Here is a 22,684-nt window from a genome sequence, read left to right as displayed (position 1 = left end):
GCAATGGCAATTTTTTTTTGACTTAACGAGGTTCTAGTTAAAGAGATTCCAATGTATGAAGATTAACACTTGCACGTAGAGCGAAGGTAAATGTGAGGACACCGGTATGTCTTAGACATAAAAATCTACATGTGTGCTGCCGTAGGCTAATCACCTACGTGTCCATATAAAATGATCAAAGAAACGGATACAATCTGAAGCTAATACCCATATTGGATTGTACTGGAACTGCATTATTGTTACCAAATAGAGCGACTTCATACAATCCCTTAATCTAGAAGTTGCTTAAGTAAATTAATATTCTCATTTTACTGCTGTACACACTTATGTTCACTTAATGCTAGTATAATGCATAATTTGTGGCTTAGTTATTTGCACTTTGTTGCCAGAAATAGAGTACAATTAATATAATTAGGGCGATCTTATCGCTTAGGTAATGACTATTTACGAGTAGATGATTGAAGGTATGGTGAAAACGCAATAAAAGTCAAATAAACATGTTAATATACCCCTTTATTTCAAAGAAATGCCAGTTTATACAAATAAAACATTACGATGGCATCACGATCAATACAACTATTTTTACACTTATTTTTATTAATCACAATAAACAGAGGCAAGAACTTACAAATAAAAAAGATAAACTCTTAACAAATATACATATTTTTGATAAATAGGAAAATATACAATCGCGCAATAAAATACGCCACGAATACATTTTTAATGTTTTCTAAATAAATTTTAATATGATTTAATCATGCATAAAAACAAACAATTTGTAATAAAATTAATAATGAAATTTCATATGATGGTTTGCTGGTCTTGTCACCCAGAAATTAACCCTTCAAATTTTAATTATAATGAAATCAGCCTAATTGCACTCTGAACTAAAGGTCAGTTACACTGTGTATCAAATTGTGTTTACGATGTAATGACACACGACTAGTCAGAAATATTAATAAGGCGAGAATGCAGTGTCTACAATGCATTTTATATTATTTTTCTTCGCTTCACTTAGGTTTAGTTATAGGGTCTAAAATGGCTAGAAACATGTTGGAGTCACTGAAGGTATAAGCGTTCAAGTATTACGTCACGCAATTTTTGGAGATTCTTGATGTTTCGTGACCAAGCCCAGTGACTCTTTATACCTAGAAGTTACCATTATGTGGTGTAAAGTACTGGAAAGTTATATTAACAATCACGCGTAATTCAATCCCCGGATTGAATTACGTTCACGGGGCCCGCCCCGCGTCGTAACGTTTTACATGAGGACTCCCCCCCAGACCCCCCAAATTTGTTACATAATACTTGAACGCTCCCGAATATGTGCAAATCACGCTCATTTACTTTTTAAGAAGACAAGTTCGTTGGAAGATTTATAAGTTCCTTAAAAGCTCAAAGCTACACCCTAAGTATGTACAAAGTCAACTGGAAAACAGTGCATTGAGCACATCAGTATAACGCACGATGTTACCATAATATAACAATAGAAAAAATCAATTTTTGTATTGAGAAGCTGAATTTATTGTGTGACGTATACGTGATACGCTATGGTTAAGTACGATAAACTACGATAGTTTCGTTAAGTATTCGTATATGATGTTCGTTATTGTTTTAAATAGAAGCCTAACACGAACTCGTAAAGTACAAAAACTAACGATAATATAGAAAATCTAAGAAGTCCTCCAAAGCGTATTTATAACAAAGCACGAAAAAGCACAGTTCGAATAAAATACGTAACGACAATTATCGTATACGAATATTTGACGAACTCAATCAATATTTTCAAACAGAAATCTATCGTTTATATTACGCAATATTCAACTTAGAGTATAAGTCCGAAGTATATAAGATGATATGAAATATTCAGGATGAAGAGAATTCAAGTTTAGTTGTCATAGCGCAATAATAACACTTACTTTTATAATCAAACATTAGAAAAAAAAATGTTTATGAGGAAATCTATTGCTTACACTTTGACTAGTTAGTGCCCCCCTTTTTGTGCTCCCCAATTGTGGGTACTTTCGGAGTCCAGGTATCTCGTCCCCAGAGGAGCAAGTGCTTGCCTTCCTCTGATATATTATTCTGATAGAATTTCCGTCTACTCAATACTTCCGTAAATTGAAATAGCATTTATTCCTTTAAAGAAAACACTTTTTTAATGGATTAAAGCTATGTATTCATCATTCGACGTTAACCTTTTGTCTTAAAATATTATGTAAAATAATTATAAGTTTATTACAGCTTCAATCCGTTAAAAAAGTGTTTTCTTTAAATGTGTAAATTTAATGTTAATTAAATTAATGTTAATAAAAGACAATACTATATTTATTGATTGTGTTAATTACAAAGACGCAAACTGACGGAATTGTAGCGCCAGATTACAAATGTAAATGTTCTAAAAGAAAATATCTTTGGAGATTTGCTTCAGATACAGACCCAATAAAATAACGCGATAGGCGCGACTCCTATATAATTATAAGCTGGAGATTTTGTTTGAATTAAAAATGTATTTTTGTATTGGATTTGTTGCGGTGTTAATATGTTTGTATGGTAGGCTTGGTCACGTGACCAAATACATAGATTGGTCACGCTTGCAATGTTTCTAGTCCCATGCAAGTCTAGGAATTAGGTAAGCGCAGACGCAGGTAATGATGAGTGTTTGGGTTTCGCTTTGTGCACAAATACTTTTATACAGCCATTGAAGTCGGCGCTTACGAGAACATGACCCGTTTGAGACGATGATACCATACCACCTTCCGGGGCCTTCTGAAAAAAAATATAGATAGTGTTAACTATATAGCGACATTAGAATTTTCTAGGGTTTTTAGTTTTAGCAAGAAAAATTATATTATACAGGGCGTATATAAATATACCAATCTAAATCGAATGATTTCAATGATTTAAATATATAAATTAGACAAAATAAATGTAGACTTCAATGAAATATTAAAAATTACCAGTCATATAAGCCACAATGAATCAAAGATTTTTGCTTACGAATGTGTTTTTCAATAAATTAATACATATGTGTTTAATAATTGACAAGTCACAAAAAATAAATATATCACATTTTTATAAGTTTCCTTGTTATATATTTATAGTTAAGTCCACTTCGAAGCCGAACACGAAATTTACAACTGTACCAATGATAATTATGTATCATAAGTCATAATAAACTTAAAATTGTGTCTACTAAGAAGATATATTAAGCCATTTCTGTGACAGGCTGTGCAAATAGAGAAAGTTGCATCACTTTTGTAGACAAAAATTTCACACGCTTAGCATTTAACTATGACCATGTAAAAGATCTTCAAAATTTTATTGACAAAAATATTTATTTAAATAAATTATAATTAATTGCTAAAAAGTACCTATAATTAGGAAGTCACAAGTTCCTCAAATACGTTTTTGGTAATAATATTTTTTTAAATGTGTTCGTGTACTAGTAGACATTTCTTTATATTTTTCGAAATATGATCTACTATATGCAACTTTACAAAAATTGGTTAATTAAAGTTAAATTCGATAAAGTTTAACAAAAGGCTTTTGTTATCATAGACATTAATACAAATAATACAATTATTTCATTTTATCTTATGACTACTAAGATTATTACAGAATTTTATTAATTGTAATAAAATTATTACTATCATTTTTATCGTTATCTATTTCTACCGTGGTAGGAACAAGAAAAAGGTGGCGCGTAACGAAAAAATGTGACGCGTAACCGAAAAATGTGACGGTAATTTTTTCCAACGCCAATAAAGAAAATTCACATCAAAAAGAAACTCACCACTTCCTCTTTCTCTCCCCGACTCTCATTCAACTTCTCTTCTCTCTCATTGATGGTCCGAATCATATTATCAGGGTTAGGGGCGAATATGGCACAGGTGACCACCGCGTTGTGTGCCTTAATTCCCTCCCAGAAGTCATTTCGGTCCCGCCTGACTGACGTGAACTTGGAGTAGTCGTGGCAGGTCTTCCAGATATATATGCACTGGTTCTCCGACCCGCTGACTATGTACTTTCCGTCGTGCGAAAATGACGCTTTTATTTGGCTCGAGACGTTTACGTATCCTAAAAAAAAGTAACTAACTAAGAAATTCTGATATATAACTACAACGTTAGATGTTAAATGTTATTTTTTTAATTTAAAAAACGGAATTAATATTAGTCCCGATATTTATTTTGTTCTCAAAATTATGTTAGATCTACATAATTGGTTGTTTCGAGAAAAAAAATCATATTAAAGGGTGATCCCATTAACTATGTTCCTCCCACGCCTATTTTTTTAATAAAATATATTTTTTATACAATTAAAATAATGTTACGAAGACGGGTCGACTGCAATGTTTCTAGATTTTTCCACTACTTAGAGAACTTTTCAGCAGGCTGTAATATGATTTCTGACCGTTTCAGGAGAGGGTCAATCACATATTAGAAAATTGTAATTTCCATAATGTTACCCTAGTTTTCAGGAAGCTGAAACCTTTTTTCAGTCCGTTTCAGAACATGTGTAGTCGATTGGTGCAGTTTTCAGGAGACTCGTTTTCAGGCGTTTTCAGGCCTAGGTATACCCCTTTGATGAAGGAATATTCTAGACCGAACTTTCTAGGTATGAGACAAGGACGAAATGATACGAGAGAGAGAGAGAGAAGATCAGAACTTTCTCGAAACTAGACTGAGCACTCTAGAACGCCGTACGACAAGGACGGAGCAACGTGCGAAAGAGACAAAGAGTGCGGACGTTCTAGAATTATGCAATCGCTACTCAGTAGCAAGCCCGCCTAGAAAGTTCTCGAATATTGTTTAGAATTATTCCCAGGGATATATAAGCGAGCCGAAACGCGACTAGTCGCCTTTAGTTTGGAATGCGATAACACCGAAGCGATAAAGTGCGAACAAAGTGAATACAAGTGATAAATTACAGTGTAAAGTGTGCATAAGTGAAGTAATTAGTGTGATTGTTTTGTGTGTGTAATTAGTGCATCTCTGCGGTTAATTTGTGCCCATAAATTCCTCATTGATTTACCAAGAAATAAACCCTTGAATAAATCTACGGCATTTTCTATCCGATCCCTTAGCTCGTAACAATAATTTACGCCGTGAAACTATCAATCCTATCCTATTAATCTAACTGAAATAATTGTCTGACCTAATTTATATACTATGTGCACGATATGTATTACGATTAGTATGACTACAGTTTGCACTTCTCTGAGCCTTTTAATTCTTTTTATAACAGGATTTTATATATATGGTATCTTTTGTTAGAATTAGTTTTTTATGTTATTTACATCGTCTTAATACCTGAGGAAAAAACATCCTGATATTTTTCTTTTATTTTTTTTAAATAACTGATTTTACGAGTACGGCTTTATTATTTATATAAAATAAAAATAAATAAATCAATGGCGGTACAACCTTTTTTTGGGTCTGGGCCTCAGATTTCAGTATCTGTTTCATGATCATTTGTTAATCGAATAGGCAAGCAGGTGATCAGCCTTCTGTGTCTGACACACGCCGTCGACTATTTGGGTCTAAGGCAAATCGGTTTCCTCACGATGTTTTCCTTCACCGTTCGAGGTAATGTTTATAAAGAAAATCCATTGGTGCACACCCGGGGATCGAACCTACGACCTCAAGGATGAGAGTCGCACGTTGAAGCCACTAGGCCAACACTGCTCCTATTTATATATAAATTATTATAACGAACGAGTTTGTCCTAATTTTATGGTCCAAATAAAAAAAACAAATAAATACCTTTTCCCTTATATTTACAGGACAAATTCAAATCCCTTAGATCATACAGCCTCACTCTACTATCGTTGGACGTCACCAGGATTTTGTCATCATTGGGCATAGGTTCGATTCCACTGATTTTCCTTCCCGTCGAGTTCTTTCCTCTAGTTGATCGAACGTCGATCTGTGTGTGGTATTTCAGCTGATCTGTCGTGTAGAAGATGCATCTGCCGTCATATGTGCCCACGACAGCGAATTTGCCATTCTGACAGAAGTTAGCCGCGGTTATGAGTTTCGTTTTGCCGTCAACTTCATTCCATACGGCGACCTGTAATCGAAAACGTAGTGTATGAAAATAGCGCAACAACCTGTAGGCTTCAAATTTCTGTACGTTTAATGATAGTTTATCTGATTAGGCAAGAATGATCAGTTTTTTAGGGTCTAAGATAAGCCGGAGATAACCCAACTTCGCGGTCCGAGGGAGTGTTGATGCGCACAGCACATATATTTATTATTAAAAATAAAATAAAAATATATTCTGAAGCTTCGTATTCATGGTAAACTAATTACAATTTTTCAATTTAAAAATCATTAAAAAACTTATCAAAATCAATATAAACTACAAAAATTTTACAAACTTATAGATCAATCAAAGCTATCAAAGCTTAAAAAAACAATATATCAAGAAGTTCTATTACTTTAAGTTCAATCAATGCGATAAACATTTCAAACTATTTACCTTCTTATCAGGAATATTCCAGAGCCTCAACTTTCCATCCAGACTTCCAGACAGGAAGTATCTATCATCCCTGGGATGGAACACGATCGCCGTCACAAAATCGATATGTTGGAAGCAGCAGAGGCACTCCCCCCTCGAAATGTGCCACAATCTGACAGTTTTGTCCATAGAACTGGACAGTATGAAATAGTTCTTGGACCAGGACACGTCTAGAAGGTCCGAGTTGTGTCCGGAGTATACGCAGAAGGGGTGGGGTGAGAAAGGGGCGCCGGGGCCGAGAGGGGGGAGGTGATCGGGAGATGGAGGGGGGGCGAGGGACGCGAGAGATTCTTGGGAAGGGGTGGGTGACGATTTTTGTTCGGCGTTGTACTTTGTGCGCATATCCTGGAATGTTACATAACTTGTATTTATATAAATAAGAGGCTTATCTACAAGTACATTTTTTCCTAGTAGAAACTACGATTCGTAAGAAGTTTAAGTTATAGAAACCAGTTTTAAATTAACAATTATTTAAGGTTGATTAGTATTTAGTACCCTGATACACAAGATTTCAGTTTATTTTCAGTACATTTATCAATTAAAATATAAACAAGTTGGAATTATTTTAATTCAGGAGATCGTTCTCCTAATGGCCTGTTAAGAAATTATCAGTGAGAACAACAGAATGAACCCAGTCTAAAATAGAGAATTGACTTCGAGCGAAATTAACATCAGAATCAAGAAATTAAACTTATTTTGTTAATAGGAATAACATAAGGATAAGAGGATATGAAGATTTAGGATTCAAGATCCTCTTCAAAAGCAAGTTCGTGTTTATGAAGTCCAAACCTACCTGGAACATATGGTGTGCGTCCCTAGTGACCCAGACCCTCAACAATCGGTCCTGCCCAGCGGTGGCAAGCAATCGTCCACACACACTGAACTTGCAACACCAAACCGCACCCACGTGACCACCCACGCCCGCCTCCATACTTCCCAGCTCCTTTGACATATTTCGTTTATCACCACTTTGACAACATTAAATACACCGAGAAAATAAGCAAAAATATTATTACAAAGTCGCGACCACTATTCAAAACATACCTGAACATATCTCACACAACCATCAAAGTCATAAGGTCCCTTATGAGAATTCGAAGCTTTAAGCTTAATATTATGCTCCCCACGGACGTCGTCTGCAATTTCTGCCACATCTTCTTTATGTCTGGCATGAGACACTTCTTGTGCGAGGGATTTTGCAGCATCCACTGTCTTTTTTACTGTTGTACCGAAGAATCGCTTCAGTCTGTAAATGTTGGTACCTACTGCTTTATATGTATAAAAGTAAAATTTATATTACAACTGGATTTTATCGCGTATTAAGATTGGTTAAAATTTTCAAATATATTGTTACACTGATAAATTTGTTACACTGTAGATGTGTTTATTTAACGAAACAATTGATAATGACCGCGTCTTAATATTTAAGTAGTACTTGCGTAGCAACCTTTTAAGACCCGTTTCAGAAATCTTGTTAGCATTCTTAAACTATACCTCAAGATATTATGTCAAATCATTTTTCTAACATTTTAACAACCCTCAAGATAAAATATTGTTAATAATTTTAATATCAAAACATGCATATTCACTTCAAACAAGAAATGCAAGTTATTTTCACCGCAAAACCAATCAGTTATAAAAACACAAACATTTTTCTTATATTTAAAATAAAATAAGGATAAATTCTATCTATCTTTAAAACATTTATATCAACCTAAATAATTCTACCTGTTTCTCGGTTTATTGATACAGTTTATAGACAAGTGATCAGCTTTCAGGATAACCACATCAAAGCAACGCTTCTCAACACTTGCATTGTAAACCACACTACAATAATTATTACTATAACTAGCTGAAATATTTTTTTAGTTCAATAAAAATAACCTATCTAGTATAATAAAAAAATAGGGGTTGATCGTTGAGGAGTGACAATTAAGGGTTGTATGCTGTATTATTAAACAATAAAAACAAAAAAGTCTAAGGGAGCGTTCAAGTATTACGTCACGAAATTTTTGGAGATTCTTTCCCCCCCCCCCCCCCCTCTAGAAACGCCGCCGTAACGTTTCTATTTCCAATAGTAAAAGGTTTCGTGACCAAATCCAGTGACTCTTTAAACCTAAAACTTTATTGGTGACAACATTATGTGGTGTAAAGTACTAAAAAGTGGAAAATAATATTAACAATAAGGCGTAATTCAATCCCCGCCCCGCATCGTAACATTTTACAAAAGGACTCCCATCCCAAAATGCGTTACGTAATACTTCAACGCTCTCTAAGAAATAAAAATATTTTTTTTGGAGTAGACACCCCTTATCACTTAGGGGTTTGAAAGATAATAGCCGATTCTCAGACCTACTCAATACGCATAAAAAAAATCATAAGCATCGACCGAGCCGTTTCGGAGGATTATGGGAACAAACATTGTGACACGATTTTTATTCGCCACTATGATAGGCGATAAAATTAAAGCAATAGTTTGAAATATATATTGTACCAGATTCACAAAAGCATATATATGTTACGCACTGGCATTTCAATAACCATTGAACCGTCAAAATAAATGTTAGTTACAAATGAAGCATTCTCGAAAAGCGAAACTCTTATACTTTTTTATTTGTAGACGTTACCATATATGTCCGTATCTTAATGAAAAATCTAAGATATGTCAACGGGCAAACCATCATTTTGCAACATTGACACAGACTAATACGGCAACGTAAAGAATGACGTTTTTCGTAATACTAAAAGATTTTAAAGTATCCGGTAGCGGCGAATTGACTCGTAAAATGTTCGACGGCAAACAGCAAGCAAGATGTCAAAAACTGTCACCTGATATTAATGTTGTCGTGCGAGTGACACTTCACTAGTTCAGCGCGAATCACACTGAATATTCAACATTATATTAGAACTAAGAATGAAAATTTTGCGTTCAATTTCATTCACTATTGTATTCTCATTCATTCGTGAATCTCTTTAGTGACATGATTTAGGCTTAATTCGGGCTTGACATGATTCCAAATTGTAACTCGTAACAATATTTGTAGATTTTTCTATAAAATCACATTTGACTGCTTTTTTTATATAAAAATACAGACAGACAGTCTCAGTTGTTTATTAATATAAATCTAATATATAGATTTGAAGAATAATATATGAAAATTTGTAAATAAACATAATATAAAAATACATACTTGTCAGTCTTCCGTTTGATGGCTGTCGTTTGTCTGTCAGCAGACTCTCTCTTCGCCTCTTTTGTCTCGTCTTCAACGCCACCAGCGCAAACACTTTCACTTTCCTCGTCGGTCTCTCTGAAAAAATAAAAAAACGATATTTCAGAACACACAGAGCTGCTTTTCTCTATGTTTTTATTACCTTTCTCTCTACCAAACAATGGAAGGGGGTCCTAATATTAATATGAGAAATCTTCGTTCGCGAAATTGATCTACTATAATTAATATAAATATTATAATTTAAGAAAATGTAAAGATGGGTAACTACATAGCACATTTAGTACATAAACATGGCGACAATATTGAGTCTAAATTTTTTAGTTAGTTGATTGTTTGAAAGCTACACTGATAAACACAATTATACAATTTTATACAAGCAAAAAGCGAACATCGAACTGCTACAAATGTTTATAATCTATAGACGGTTTTACCAAACAACGGATGAGACAAAATGTACACAATACAATGAAGATAAATCAAAACTAAAATGTATGTTACAATTACAATATTTAAAAATTCGCTACCCATGTCTAACAATTGAAAGCCTTTAGCCCAGTCAATTATCAGAAATTTTACATTCATTAATCGATACTTGAATATTTAATTTGAATAAACAATTCATTAAAAGAAAAACTTCTGATAATAAAACCTGTGCTCAGCTGTAAGCTCGCACTGAAAGTGTCTTTTCAATATTGAATTTCCTCATAATATTTTTATGCGCTGTAAAATATATAAATTTTGCCATTATACAATTTCGACGTTATAACTATTTGATATTCCATTGTTCAGGTAAGATAAGGACGACGCACTCAATGGCTATGAGCACGTATGTAAGATATAAAAAGACATCTTTCAATGCATTTAACCAGCCAACACAAGGCCCAGTAATGCAAGTGTTAACCTATTATCGATGGAGAAGCTAGACTCGGTCAGATGTAAGGGCGCGGAAGGCGATCTTCGCAAGACCCCAGTACTGTAAACCGACCAGCGTTTCCAGACACTCATGGGCCGTCTCTTCAATTGGACGAGGGGACTGCTTGACCGACTACTTAAGGTTTTAAAGATATCAAAAGTTATTTTAAATTGTAAAAAAACTTTAAAAGTGTCACAATTATTTTCATAATAGTTCATACACAACCCATTTAAAGTTTAAATTTACATAGATAATCGTAAAATGACAAAAAGTTTAGTGCTCTGTTTCTGGTGGTAACTAGTGTTTCTACCTAACAAAAAAAAACCTGTCAGTGCACATGCAGACAAAGTGTTTAGTGTATAAATTAAGCACTACTTTTCACTAAACAATTGTCTTTTTTTTTAATTCGCCTAGTCAATAAGTGTACATAAAAATTTAAGACTTTTAGCGTCTCAAAGTTTTCAGTATTTTTTAGTATAGGAAATTAAAGTCATTTAAAAAACCTTCGTAAGCCACAATTATGTTATTTACAACACATATGTTTTATTAGTGTTAGATTTCGTTAATGGTTCCAGATCACTTATAAGTAAACAATTCATATATAAAACATATTACGGGTATTTCACACCCGATAACATACCTGTTGTGTTCGTCATCGTTAGTCCGTCCTATGTACTCCGAAGTCAGTCGCATGATGTGAAGACTTAGTGGATTGATGCATTGAGGCAACTTGTGTTCGGCGACGCTTAGCGGCATGCGTTCTCCTAGAACAGGACACACTTTGGGTCTGTGATACCCGTCTACTAATTTCGTGTTATGCTAAAAGCCCTAAATTAATTAATGAAATAAAAGTAAAATCGTCTCTAGATAATATAACACTCGTTAATTAAGATTTCTTGATAATTTTTTCCGGTTACTTGAAAAATACACGATAAGTTGGATAAAATCAACGTTATTTGGTTTTCTATCCTCTCTAATTTAATGTAATAATGCATCATACCTCATATACCATTTGTTTATATAAATCAAATACAAGGAACAGTTTATAATGGAAAATTCAATTGTCGTTTTTAGTATTTTTCTTTACTAATTATTTATATTTCCCACCGTTTAAACCATACCTAGACTTCCACAAATATTTCAAAATCATGATTAGCCAAATCGATCCAGCCATATTTGAGTTTTATCGAGATAAACGAACAGTAATTCATTTATATACATAAATATAAAATATATACAGAGCGTCTTAGGTCTGGGCCTCAGATTTCTATATCTGTTACATGATCATTTGTTAATCTAATAGGCAAGTAGGTGATCAGCCTTATGTGCCTGACGCACGCCGTCGACTTTTTGGGTCTAAGGCAAGCCGGTTTCCTCACGATGTGTTCCTTCACCGTTCCAGCGAATGTTAAATGCGCATAAAGAAAGTCCATTCAATTCAGACTTACTAACTTTAAAAAATAACATAAAGTCTTATTTCAGTAAAATACCCTATCTACGATATTTAAGGTATTTTCCCTTCATGTCCCATAACTTTGGGACGCCCTGTATATACAGTCAAAACCGTTTACGACGACATCGTTTAGATCAACTTACCGGTTATATTGACCAAAGTCAAAGTCCCGGCTGACTTCTAGGTATTAGGTACTTAATAACAACGTCATCGGCTGTTACGACTATCGGTTTTTACGACCAACTATAAGTAGTCCATTCGATGTAGTTATAACGGATTTTGACTGTATATATATAGATAAGTTGTGACAAAATGATTTTTCGACTAACAAATTAATTGTTCCCAAGAAGTATATGCTTTTTTGATTATATACAATCTCATTTGTCTTTTTGTCTGTGTATATTTTTTTTTTCATATTTTAAGCACACATGTTTCTTTAAGAAATTAAATAATACTAATATACATACCAGTATCAAGATTAAGAACAGTGACCTGTTCCAGTATCTCTATATCCGAGAGCTGCCTTCCGGAGACGCATCTTGCCCTGAGTCCCTCCCCTTCGCCTTCCGCAGGAGAATCGCCCGCTGAGCGACGACGAGCGCGCGATGTTTCCGAACGTCTGCAATGTTTTGTCCCTTTCACTCATTTGCAAACTTTCATAAGATACAAGGACACATACTAGTGTGTACGTAAAGAGAATTCTACGATTTGAGTGCAAAATTATTATTTTATGTCTACAACACTGTTACGTCATTATAGTTCGACAGTAATCATCTTGATAAATAAAATGAAAACTTAGTGTTTTTTTTATATAGAACAGGGGGCACACGGGCAGGAGGCTCATCTGAAGTTAAGTGATACCGCCGCCCATGGACTCAATGCCAGCGGGCTCCCGAGTGCGTTGCCGGCGGCCTTTTAAGTGTGAGTCCCAACACAATATAGATATTAACTTTTCGCTAGTAATTTTTGGAAGTCATATAGGGTTTCTTCAGAAATTGAATCCAGTATCTCTACTAAGTCATAGGGTAAGGGAACTCGAAATACCAAGGGAGCGTTCAAGTATTACGTCACGCAATTTTTGGAGATTCTTGACATACTTGAACGCCCCCTAATAGTTTATACACAATATATTTGTGTATACGTGCAGGTAACAATTACGATTGGGCCAACTTAGCTTTTCCAAATACACACTCCAAACTTCAAGTAATTTCCCAATAAAGTGTTAGGGAAATAGTCTTTTAAGAGTCACATGGTTTATGTTATATATTATAATAGTTACCTGCCATTGGACCCTAAGCTAGAAGTCAGCGGCCGTCCTTCGCTGTGCGTACGCGACGTACGACACTCGCTCTCACTACGTGCACCTAGAATTTTTTTTCTAGTTTTTATTTTTAATCTTTGCATTGAGAGCACAAATACCATCAGATAACTTAGGGATTCAACGGGCAAGCTAGCTAGTACAGCAAAATGTACAGCCTTGGCTCGTACACAGATTACATATTTGATTTTTGTTTTACAGTGATTTTTTTCTAATATTTATAAGTGAAAATATTTATTTGCTTAAATGCTCCAAAACTACTGGACCAATTCGATAAAAAAATTTACAATTACAATTGTACACTATCCTTAATAAACCTAGGCTATACAATCTTAATATATATAAATCTCCTGTCACGATGTTTGTCCGCGATGGACTCCTAAACTAAGTAACCGATTTATATTAAATTGGCACACCGTGAGCAATCTGGTCCAACTTAAGAGATAGGATAGCTTAGATCTTTAATTATAGTCGCAATTTTATTGTATTGCAAATTATTTGTCTATAATTAATTGACAGTCACAATTATCTGTTAACTACAAAAGATTCTAACAGATGTCGACTTTTCGACTGGATTGATTAACTAATCAATAGATGGCACTGCTATGGTAAACCGACAAACGTGTCATATAAGCTACAATTCAATATCATGATTACCACGTGTTATTGAGGCTAAAGTATAAATTAAATTTATTTTGTAGTAAACGAAATACCGTGAATTCAATTATTTCTAATTTCTTTTTTAATGTTTGGTGTTAGCATAGCCAACCACGTGTTAATTAGACCACATTAAGGAGAAACGAAGTTCGCGGGGGCAGCTAGTATACTATAAAGAAAATGTTCAGCCCGTGCGAAGCAAGGATAATTCGCATTATAAATTCTTAATAGTAATAATTCCCAGAAATTACCATTAACAGCTAAAGCATCTTTTGTATGCGGTGCCACTGCTGCAACGTTAGGCCGAACTGGGGGTGGAGCCGGGGAGGACCACATCTCTGGTAGAGACATATCACTTGCTGGAATACAATTTTTTATGTTAATTATTCAAAATATAAAACTGGATTTTTTATTATAGGTAATGTTTTAAAATATTTTCTTTCCTTTGTTATATGAGTAATACTTAAATAAGTTTTTTGTTAAATAAGAGAAAATAATAAATTTACCTAATGGAAAAACTAAAATTGTGTTATTTTAACATAGCCAAACACACTTTAAAGAAACATACCATATTTGGAATGTGAGAGTTCTAATGAGTCCTGGAACTCTCTGGTCAGTGATTCGATTGTGCTGGCGGGACTTGGTAAAGCCATACATTGATTCGGTGGAATGGGCTGTGCGGCCTATAATAGAAAAATAAACTTTAAAACTAAAGAAAAACAAACATTGCCGGATAAAATTCCAAACCAAAATTCTGAAGTGCGCAGTCCGAACTGGTGTTTTACAAGTTACCATTTGCGTAAATACAGTAAAACATAATTATAAAAAAAACAATCGAGCTACAGCCTTTTTAGGTCTGGGCCTCAGATTTCTGTATCTGTTTCATGATCATTTGGTAATCGAATAGGCAAGTAACTGATCAACCTTCGGTCTATTTGGGTCTAAGGCAAGCCGGTTTCCTCAAGGTTTTTTTCTTCACCGTTCGAGCGAATATAAAATGCGCACATAGAAAGAAAATCTAAGCCTGGGATTGAACCTACGACCTCAGGGATGAGAGTCGAACGCTGAAGCCCGCGAACAGGTGATAGTTATACAATTAAAAACTTAATTAAATATAAATTGTAAATACAGGAAAACATTGCTTTCATTTAAAAAGTTTCTACTGATAGGCAATTTCTTTAATCTTGTTGTATTACTCTGTCTGGGGTAAATAACAGCAAATGAAATTGTCTATGGTTTACGGAGTTAAATAAAACCTTTTCATTCTATATTAACACAAACATATAACGATAAAGCACATACCTCAACCCTCAACGAATCAAGATGTGGCTTATCCCGCCTCACGTATCGTAGTTCATCCGTGTCAGTAGTACACACGCTGAGATTATCACCCTCAGTAGTTGAGAGCGATTGAGACCCGTGGAGTTTGTCTGTAATTATTGTGTGTTCGGTGACTTTTTAAGTAAGCCTCAGAGAGTCGAGTGTAAGGCTGCCATGTATGGTACTATGTGTAATGTAGAGTCAAGACTTAGACCGAACTCCTGTATGTCAAAATCACTCTATATTACATACGGGAGTCAGTATTCGCGATGATTAGATCCATATACTAATTCGTATGACAAATCACTCAATCAATGTCAAGTTGAGTGCTGTCAAATATGCCAATCTTAATACAGAAAAAATGGTTTGACAGCTCTTGGAATTAGATTTAAGGTTGATTGACATTTAAGTTTGAATATAGAACACGGGCCTAAGTCCAGTCTTAGGGCTAAATGTGACCGTAAAAACGTATTGGCTTTCGACAAACGGTCGCCATACTTCGGTAATTACATACTAAATTAAAGATATACATATTTTTGCGTGACGTCTATTGAGCTTTTTTAGAGAACAAAGAACTGAAGGCTGATGTTAAGTGTTACCGCCAGAAGGCTCTCAAGTGCGTTGCCGGCCTTTTAAGTGTCGATACGCTTCTTGTAGGATCCTAAGTCGTATTGGTATATTTGTTATACATATTTATTTAAAAGTTGCAAGCTGGTTCAAGAGAAACTTACTACGCTTCTTCTTCCGAGGGGGCGCTACTGGAGCTGGAAGACAAGAGGTGTGACAGACAGCCACTACGGCTGACGAACCTCGGTTATTCTTGAGGCTGTTCGCCTTCGTACTGGCTATCACATCCGGCTCGGCCATCGCCAGCACTTTAATATAAAATTAATTATTTATATAACCTCCGACAACATTCGAGCTCTATTAAGAAAACACTTTTTAAACGGATTGAAGCTATGTATGTATCAAAAACTTATAATAACGAATACATAGCATCAATCCGTTTAAAAAGTGTTTTCTTAATGTGTAAAAGCTCTGTTAACAAAAGACAATACTATTCGAGCTCTATGTTAGATAGAACATGTGTCTGAAAAGTGTTAATCCACAAGAAACATCTTCATCTCGACAATTCTAACAAATAAAACCAGTGCAATCGTTAATCAGACACGTCAAACAAACATAGCCTTTTGAAACAGCAAAAAATCACATATAAAACTCCGTTAACAGATCACGGTCACGATAAGAGAAGACGGTCACGATCGTTACAAAACACTCGAAACATTTTTTTTACAGAAGTAAAGGGATATAAGGCTCACCTGATGATAAGTGATACGCCACACATGGACAACATATGCCAGAAGGCTCGCGAGTGCGTTGCCGTCCTTTTAAAAATTAGCACGCTCTTTTATTGACCCTAAGTCGAATTGGTTCGGAAATAGTTCAGTAGACAACTAGTTCCACACAGTGATAAACGCGACTTAATAATAAATTCTCGTGTTCCAGTTACATAATTATTTTAATGTACACACGTAAGTAAATTACTATATAGAACACACAGGAGAGTAAATAACTAATACCGAATGTGATATTTTCCGAATTCTGACTAGAAGTGCAGAATTCGAGGTAGGAAAAATTATATATTTAAAGAAAACACTTTTTTACCGGTTTGAAGCTATGTAAAAGCTATGTTACCAAAAGGCAATACTATGTGCTTTTGCACATAGTACTGTTGTGAAAATTATTAATCGGGGCGATATATCCTTACCATTCTATATATTGAGTTATTGTTTCAAATATACGTAGCCCAAATTCATATATATAATATATATAAACAAACGAACTATGATAAAACCTCAAAGAGAACATCACACTCCATTTTGTTTAATTTTTATTACGTTATGGGCCCAGCACACTTCCAATGCGAAGGAAACACATAACCCGTATATGATATGAATTATGTGTTTGAATTATCAGATGCTGCAATATCTTGCTCTGACTACTACAGAGGCAGAATATATGAATCTCAGAGAGAAAAGAAGCTTACAATGTTAAATTACTGACAATTTACATACTATTATTCTGTATAATGATACCAAAGTGCATTTTTTTTTTTATTGAATCCTGTATCTCAAAGCAAATCGAAACATATGGATTTTATTTTTATAGGGAGATCGTTGCTCAAAAATTGGTAAATTTTCAGTATGTGGACATTGTTTCATTAATATCGAACGTTTCACTTGACCGTATTAACGAAGAGCGGTTCGAATCATCGACGGAAAATCTCTCTTCAAGCGGCTTGATCACTTGGTGTTGCGTAGTGATTTGGGGTCACTTTGTATCTTCTACCATATTTTACCATGGACTGTTCAGAGGACTTGTTCAAATTATGAATTACATCATCGGACGTCGAGACAGAATACGAAATTCCACCCCTATCATCACCTCAACATCCGTCGTTCCACAACTGAGCGTTTGCTAAGGCAGTTTTTTGCCACGCACCACCACTATGTGGAACCAGCTGCCCACTAAAGTATTTCCAAACCAATTCGACTTAGGGTCCTTCCAAAAAAAGGGCGTACTAATTCTTAAAAGGCCGGCAACGCACTCGCAGGCTTTCTGGCAATGAGTGTCTTTGGGCGGCGGTTTCACTTAACATCAGGAGAGCGTCCTGCAAGTTTGCCCCCTGTTCTATAAAAAAAATAGGCACACATATGCTTTGCCCTTATGGCAAAGCATACAATATTTTACTTTTCTTTAACCTGCTGAAAATAGCCTAGGAAAATTATGTTAAAATAATTAGTATCTTGAGAACGTACCGTTTTGCGTCCGATCCGTAGCAAGTGGATCGTCAGATGTTGAGGGTTCCCTTGACGAGGAAGATGGGGCTGGAACATTCTCCCGTATATTTGCTGAAAGAGATCGGGACTTTATTATTTCTTTGTATGACATACGGCAATTTTATTCTTGGGCTGGAAAAAACCTTGGTACATGCGCGGTCACAATAATTTAATCTCATTCAAAGATCTAATAGTTATATAATATAATAGAGTTATTATAGGGAATTTGTTGCAATATCTTGTTGAACGAAATTCGTTATCACAGAAGCGGCTGTAGAGGAGAGTTCCTATCACTAATAAGCATTACATAGAAATTTCATCAATTACAAAATACACCTGAAATAAAGACCAATACATACCTAAGAATTCACAAGTAAAACTTGTTAATTATGAACGTGGTAGATCCCGGTTGACACGAGTTTTATTTACCGTTTTTAAGAACACAGTTAAAACAGTTCTCTGCATTTCTGACGGTACTAAACAACAATAGCTTAGTAAGGCCACTCTATAAAAAATGTTAAGAGGCGTTTATCGAATAAATCACTTACGATGTGATTCAGCCGCTCCGCTTAGTATCCTACCAATCCTTCCCAAAGACGTCATACTTTGCAAGCTCATCGTATCATGGGATATAATTCTGAAACGGTAAGTATTAGTTTAAAAGAGATATTTGTGTTAACATACTTCACCTAATTTCTACCTTAACACGCGGACATGGGCTGCGTACTACAGCACCTTAAAAATAGCAACAGCAGAAGCCTAAAGGATTGATAGGCTTAATTCATTCTGGTTGAGACATTCTATACAGTTACCTAAGACATAACAATATATAGTTCTTAAGTAAAATTGTTACAAGCTTCTAAATAACATAGGTTGTTGCGACCGCAATTTTTGATTAGGATTATTAATTAGTGTTTGATCGTAGCGCGCTATCTTAAGAATTTTTATATTACACATTAAGAAAACACTAATTTTAAAATTATGTAAATAATTATAAGACATAGCTTCAATCCTTTAAAAAGTGTTTTCTTACTTTTTATATTTCTCAAATATTCGTATTCTGTTAATATAAAATTTACTTGCAAACTCACCTCAAACAAAATATATTTTAATTACACTTAGACGCAAAAAGACGTCTTTGAACTGGATGAAGTTAACAATATTATTTCTTGTCATCGGCGAATTACGGACTAGTTATTGTATAATACTTGTTTTAAATATCGCGTGCATTGTTCGTCCCACTTTAATATTACTAATCGTTTTGTGGTATTGCAAGTGAATTTAATATTTAAGTTTTACAGTATTTTGATCCTCAATATTTTTCACCTAAATATTTACAAAACTACGATCGTATCTGTGCGCGAGATACATATAGCATATAAAACTGAGGTCTTGAGTACGCATCATGACATACCAATAATATCATCAAGTACTGACGAAATTTTCAGAACAAAAGACTGCTTTATGCGTCCGTTTTACTTTAAATCTAGATAATATAAACAATATATAATAACGACTTATATACTTTAATTATATAGTATATAATAGTATGCTAACTTTAAACGGACGCAGTTTTGTCAGGTTTTGAATACAAAACCTTTGCAATAAACGGCTTGAAAAAACTATACCGTAATAATTTTATAGAATTATCGCAACCAAATAAATTAGAGTTACAAGTCTGACATAAGACTTTATAACAACTATTATAATGATAAATTGGTTATATTATTTATTAATAAATAGACTAAAATATGTAACTGTGTCCGACTGACAACTTTCAACTGTAGTAACTGTCAATAATTAATAGTATATAGTAGTAAAACTTTTAACATAAAAGATTTATATGTTAAAATGTAAAATTAAACTTCTATATCTATAATGCAATAAAAAGTCTGTCAGAAGTGGGATTCGAACCCACGCCCACAGAAGTGGACTGCGACCTGAACGCAGCGCCTTAGACCGCTCGGCCATCCTGACTGTACCAATTGCAATGAAAATCGGGAACTGTAATGGTTGTTAAAAATTAAATTTGAAATACAAGATATAATGAATATTAATATTGACTAAACTTAAATTAGTTTGCATGGGCAAAGAACCAGTGGTATGAGTGTTGCAATCAGATTCTTTGTAGAATGTTGACGCGACCCCAAGTTTCTATTGAGTTGAAGGGGATTCATGAATAAGCCTATGTGAGTCCCCCTCTTTGCGGAACTGCATTTCCATTAGACAAATAGTGGAAAAAAGCATATTATTTATTCTTTTCTATTTTATATAACAGCAAATTAACACTAATTTAATTAAAAACAGTTTATGAATTACATCATAATTTTATGAGAATTTCTAGTTTTATCAATTAACATAAAATTATATTTGTTTAATAGTTAGAATATATTGTTTTAATTATTAGGGTATACTCAGGTATACCTTAATAAATAAAACAATATATATATACTTACTATTACGTAACTATTTTATTACATTGAAGTATATTATTTGACCTGGACATAGTATAATTTTTGTACTTGTACATTATATTTATCTTTAATGTTTGCTACTTTACATAATATACAGTTAGAAATTAAAATCAAAAACCTATATTAAAATTATGTATACAAAAATCAATTAAAATTATGTATTAAATAATCATAAAAAGTATTGCTGCTATAGCAGATATGAGATATGATTTATAGATCACACTATGAAAATCATCAGAGTTTACCAGTTAGTCAACTTTCAATAGCAAATTACAGTAAAAGTGTTAAAAGAAACAAATTGAGAAATATAAAAAAATATTCAAAAATGTGAATATATGTTGTATTTGTTAAATAAGTCAACCAATGGTAATCTAAAGTGTTTGTTGTTCGTTCAATGTCTTCTACATTGTTTAAAATTTACTTTTAGTTTTTAATTGTGGTGCTAATATTGAAAGGAGTGTTATAATCATATAACTAATAAGATTTTTGAGCAAATAGAAGGTGTAATTATAATATAAATATCTGCTTTATCTTACTTGAATGGATGTTCCAATGCATATGTATGTTCTGATGCTTGAGGTACCTCTGGCTCATCTTCTTCCTCAGTTTGCATACATCTTCGAAGCTCTTGGAACCTACGTCTGCCTTGCACCACCTTGAAATATTTATATCATGAATTTCAATTCAATTAGGATGTATGTATAAATTTTTAATCTAGAAAAAACGAAATAAAGTGTTTAAAATATTATCAACATAATTAGTTCTTAAGTTATATTGCACTGTACAAGTGTAAAATGTAAATAAATCTTCCATAATATGTGCATTAATAATACAATAACAGTGAATTGTAGAATGTATTTCTTACATGTTTAACGGTTGATCTTTCATCAACAGGTGTTTCTTTAGCTGGGCTGGTAGCACAAACAGCCGGTGAAACCTTCAATTCTTCAGCTTTTAAAGTTGATGGTTTCTCTTTGTCTGAACTGCTAGAATTGTCGGTAACACTGATACTTTTACATAGCGATGATCTTCTGAAATATAATTTTAGTAATACAAAATTAAATAATAACAATCCATGGCATGGTAAGGATGCATACATGGTGGTATTTTCTTACTTTTTAACAAAGTAGTTTAAAATAGTGGCTTTGTACATTATTAAAAGGACTGCTTAACTCAGTCAAAGCACCTTTCAAAATGAATTTACCTTTCAATAAATTATATTTTGACCTATTAACAGACCAGTTTAAATAATTACATGTTTGTTTTGAACGTAATTATGGTTTGAATGTGTGCAAGGACGTTCAAGGCAGGTGCAACATCTGTTAGCAAGACCAAATGTTACCTTGTCAAACATCATAAAAAAACCCTTTATAAAAACACACATTTTACAGAGACAGTTTTAACCTAAAGCCGAATTAAAAAGGAAATAGTATATAAATATTTGTTTTCTTACTTTGAGCCTCTTGCTGGTGTGAAGTCTTCCGCATCATAGAACTCTTCAGAATCACTGCTATCACCCATTTTAAGGTATTCACATCAAAGGATATTTCACCGATTACGTTATTTACTTAACATCATTCTTTAAAATATAATTTATTTACGTTTTTTAGGAATTTAAAATGTTTATTATAGAATAAGATTTCATATCACCATTCACAAAAATAAAAATATTTAAATGTTGACAATTAACATGTGAAATTTTAAAATTACCACCATAGATTAAAAATGAAATATCAAATTCAAAACCAACGCAGATTAAATAAAGATTATATGTTAAAGGTATATTTATGTTCATGAATAATTAAATAGAACATAATTCATTTAATATATTTATATATAAGTTAATTGACGTAAACTTCTTACTTGAAACTATCAGCCACAAGCTGATGTCATTGTCAATCTGTTGTCAAACATATTTTACTGTTTTTTGCTTATTAAACCTTATATTAGTATAAG

General features: G+C 33.7%; 1 protein-coding gene and 1 non-coding gene across 10 annotated transcripts; both read right to left on the bottom strand.

The window, feature by feature from the left end:
* Positions 1-494: 494 nt before the first annotated feature.
* Positions 495-22,373, bottom strand: LOC123711774 (WD repeat-containing protein 44). Of its 9 annotated transcripts, none has more exons than XM_045664541.1 (21): positions 22,182-22,373; positions 21,594-21,759; positions 21,265-21,383; positions 18,803-18,891; positions 18,234-18,326; positions 16,146-16,289; positions 15,397-15,524; positions 14,663-14,777; positions 14,346-14,453; positions 13,399-13,483; positions 12,587-12,738; positions 11,307-11,445; positions 10,655-10,801; positions 9,715-9,831; positions 9,353-9,406; positions 7,568-7,769; positions 7,317-7,466; positions 6,485-6,868; positions 5,767-6,073; positions 3,797-4,080; positions 495-2,769 (listed from the first exon to the last, which is right to left on the bottom strand). In XM_045664541.1, exons 1-21 carry the CDS (start codon positions 22,247-22,249, stop codon positions 2,629-2,631), a joined length of 3,192 nt encoding a protein of 1,063 aa, XP_045520497.1. In that variant the 5' UTR covers positions 22,250-22,373; the 3' UTR covers positions 495-2,628. The 9 variants fall into 9 exon arrangements, with proteins under 9 accessions (XP_045520497.1, XP_045520498.1, XP_045520500.1 ...); XM_045664542.1 differs by having other exon boundaries at positions 11,307-11,430; XM_045664544.1 differs by having other exon boundaries at positions 11,307-11,427.
* Trnal-cag lies at positions 20,148-20,231 on the bottom strand. The gene has a single exon. It is a non-coding gene; the product is annotated as a tRNA-Leu (tRNA).
* Positions 22,374-22,684: the final 311 nt, after the last annotated feature.

This window comes from Pieris brassicae, chromosome 7, assembly GCF_905147105.1.
Source record: "Pieris brassicae chromosome 7, ilPieBrab1.1, whole genome shotgun sequence".
In the NCBI taxonomy this organism is placed as follows: Eukaryota; Metazoa; Arthropoda; class Insecta; order Lepidoptera; family Pieridae; genus Pieris; species Pieris brassicae.
Note: the sequence above shows the minus strand (reverse complement) of the source record. Positions and strands in the feature narration are given on the sequence as shown.

What these genes read in the sequence shown, in the direction of transcription:
- LOC123711774 (XM_045664541.1), bottom strand. Translation starts at nt 22,249, where the DNA reads ATGGGTGATAGCAGTGATTCTGAAGAGTTCTATGATGCGGAAGACTTC. An exon ending in TTGATTCGTTGAGGGTTGAG is followed by an intron (nt 14,778 to 15,396) that starts GTATGTGCTTTA and finishes TTTCTATTATAG; the next exon opens with GCCGCACAGCCCATTCCACC. An exon ending in ACTCTCACATTCCAAATATG is followed by an intron (nt 14,454 to 14,662) that starts GTATGTTTCTTT and finishes ATTGTATTCCAG; the next exon opens with CAAGTGATATGTCTCTACCA.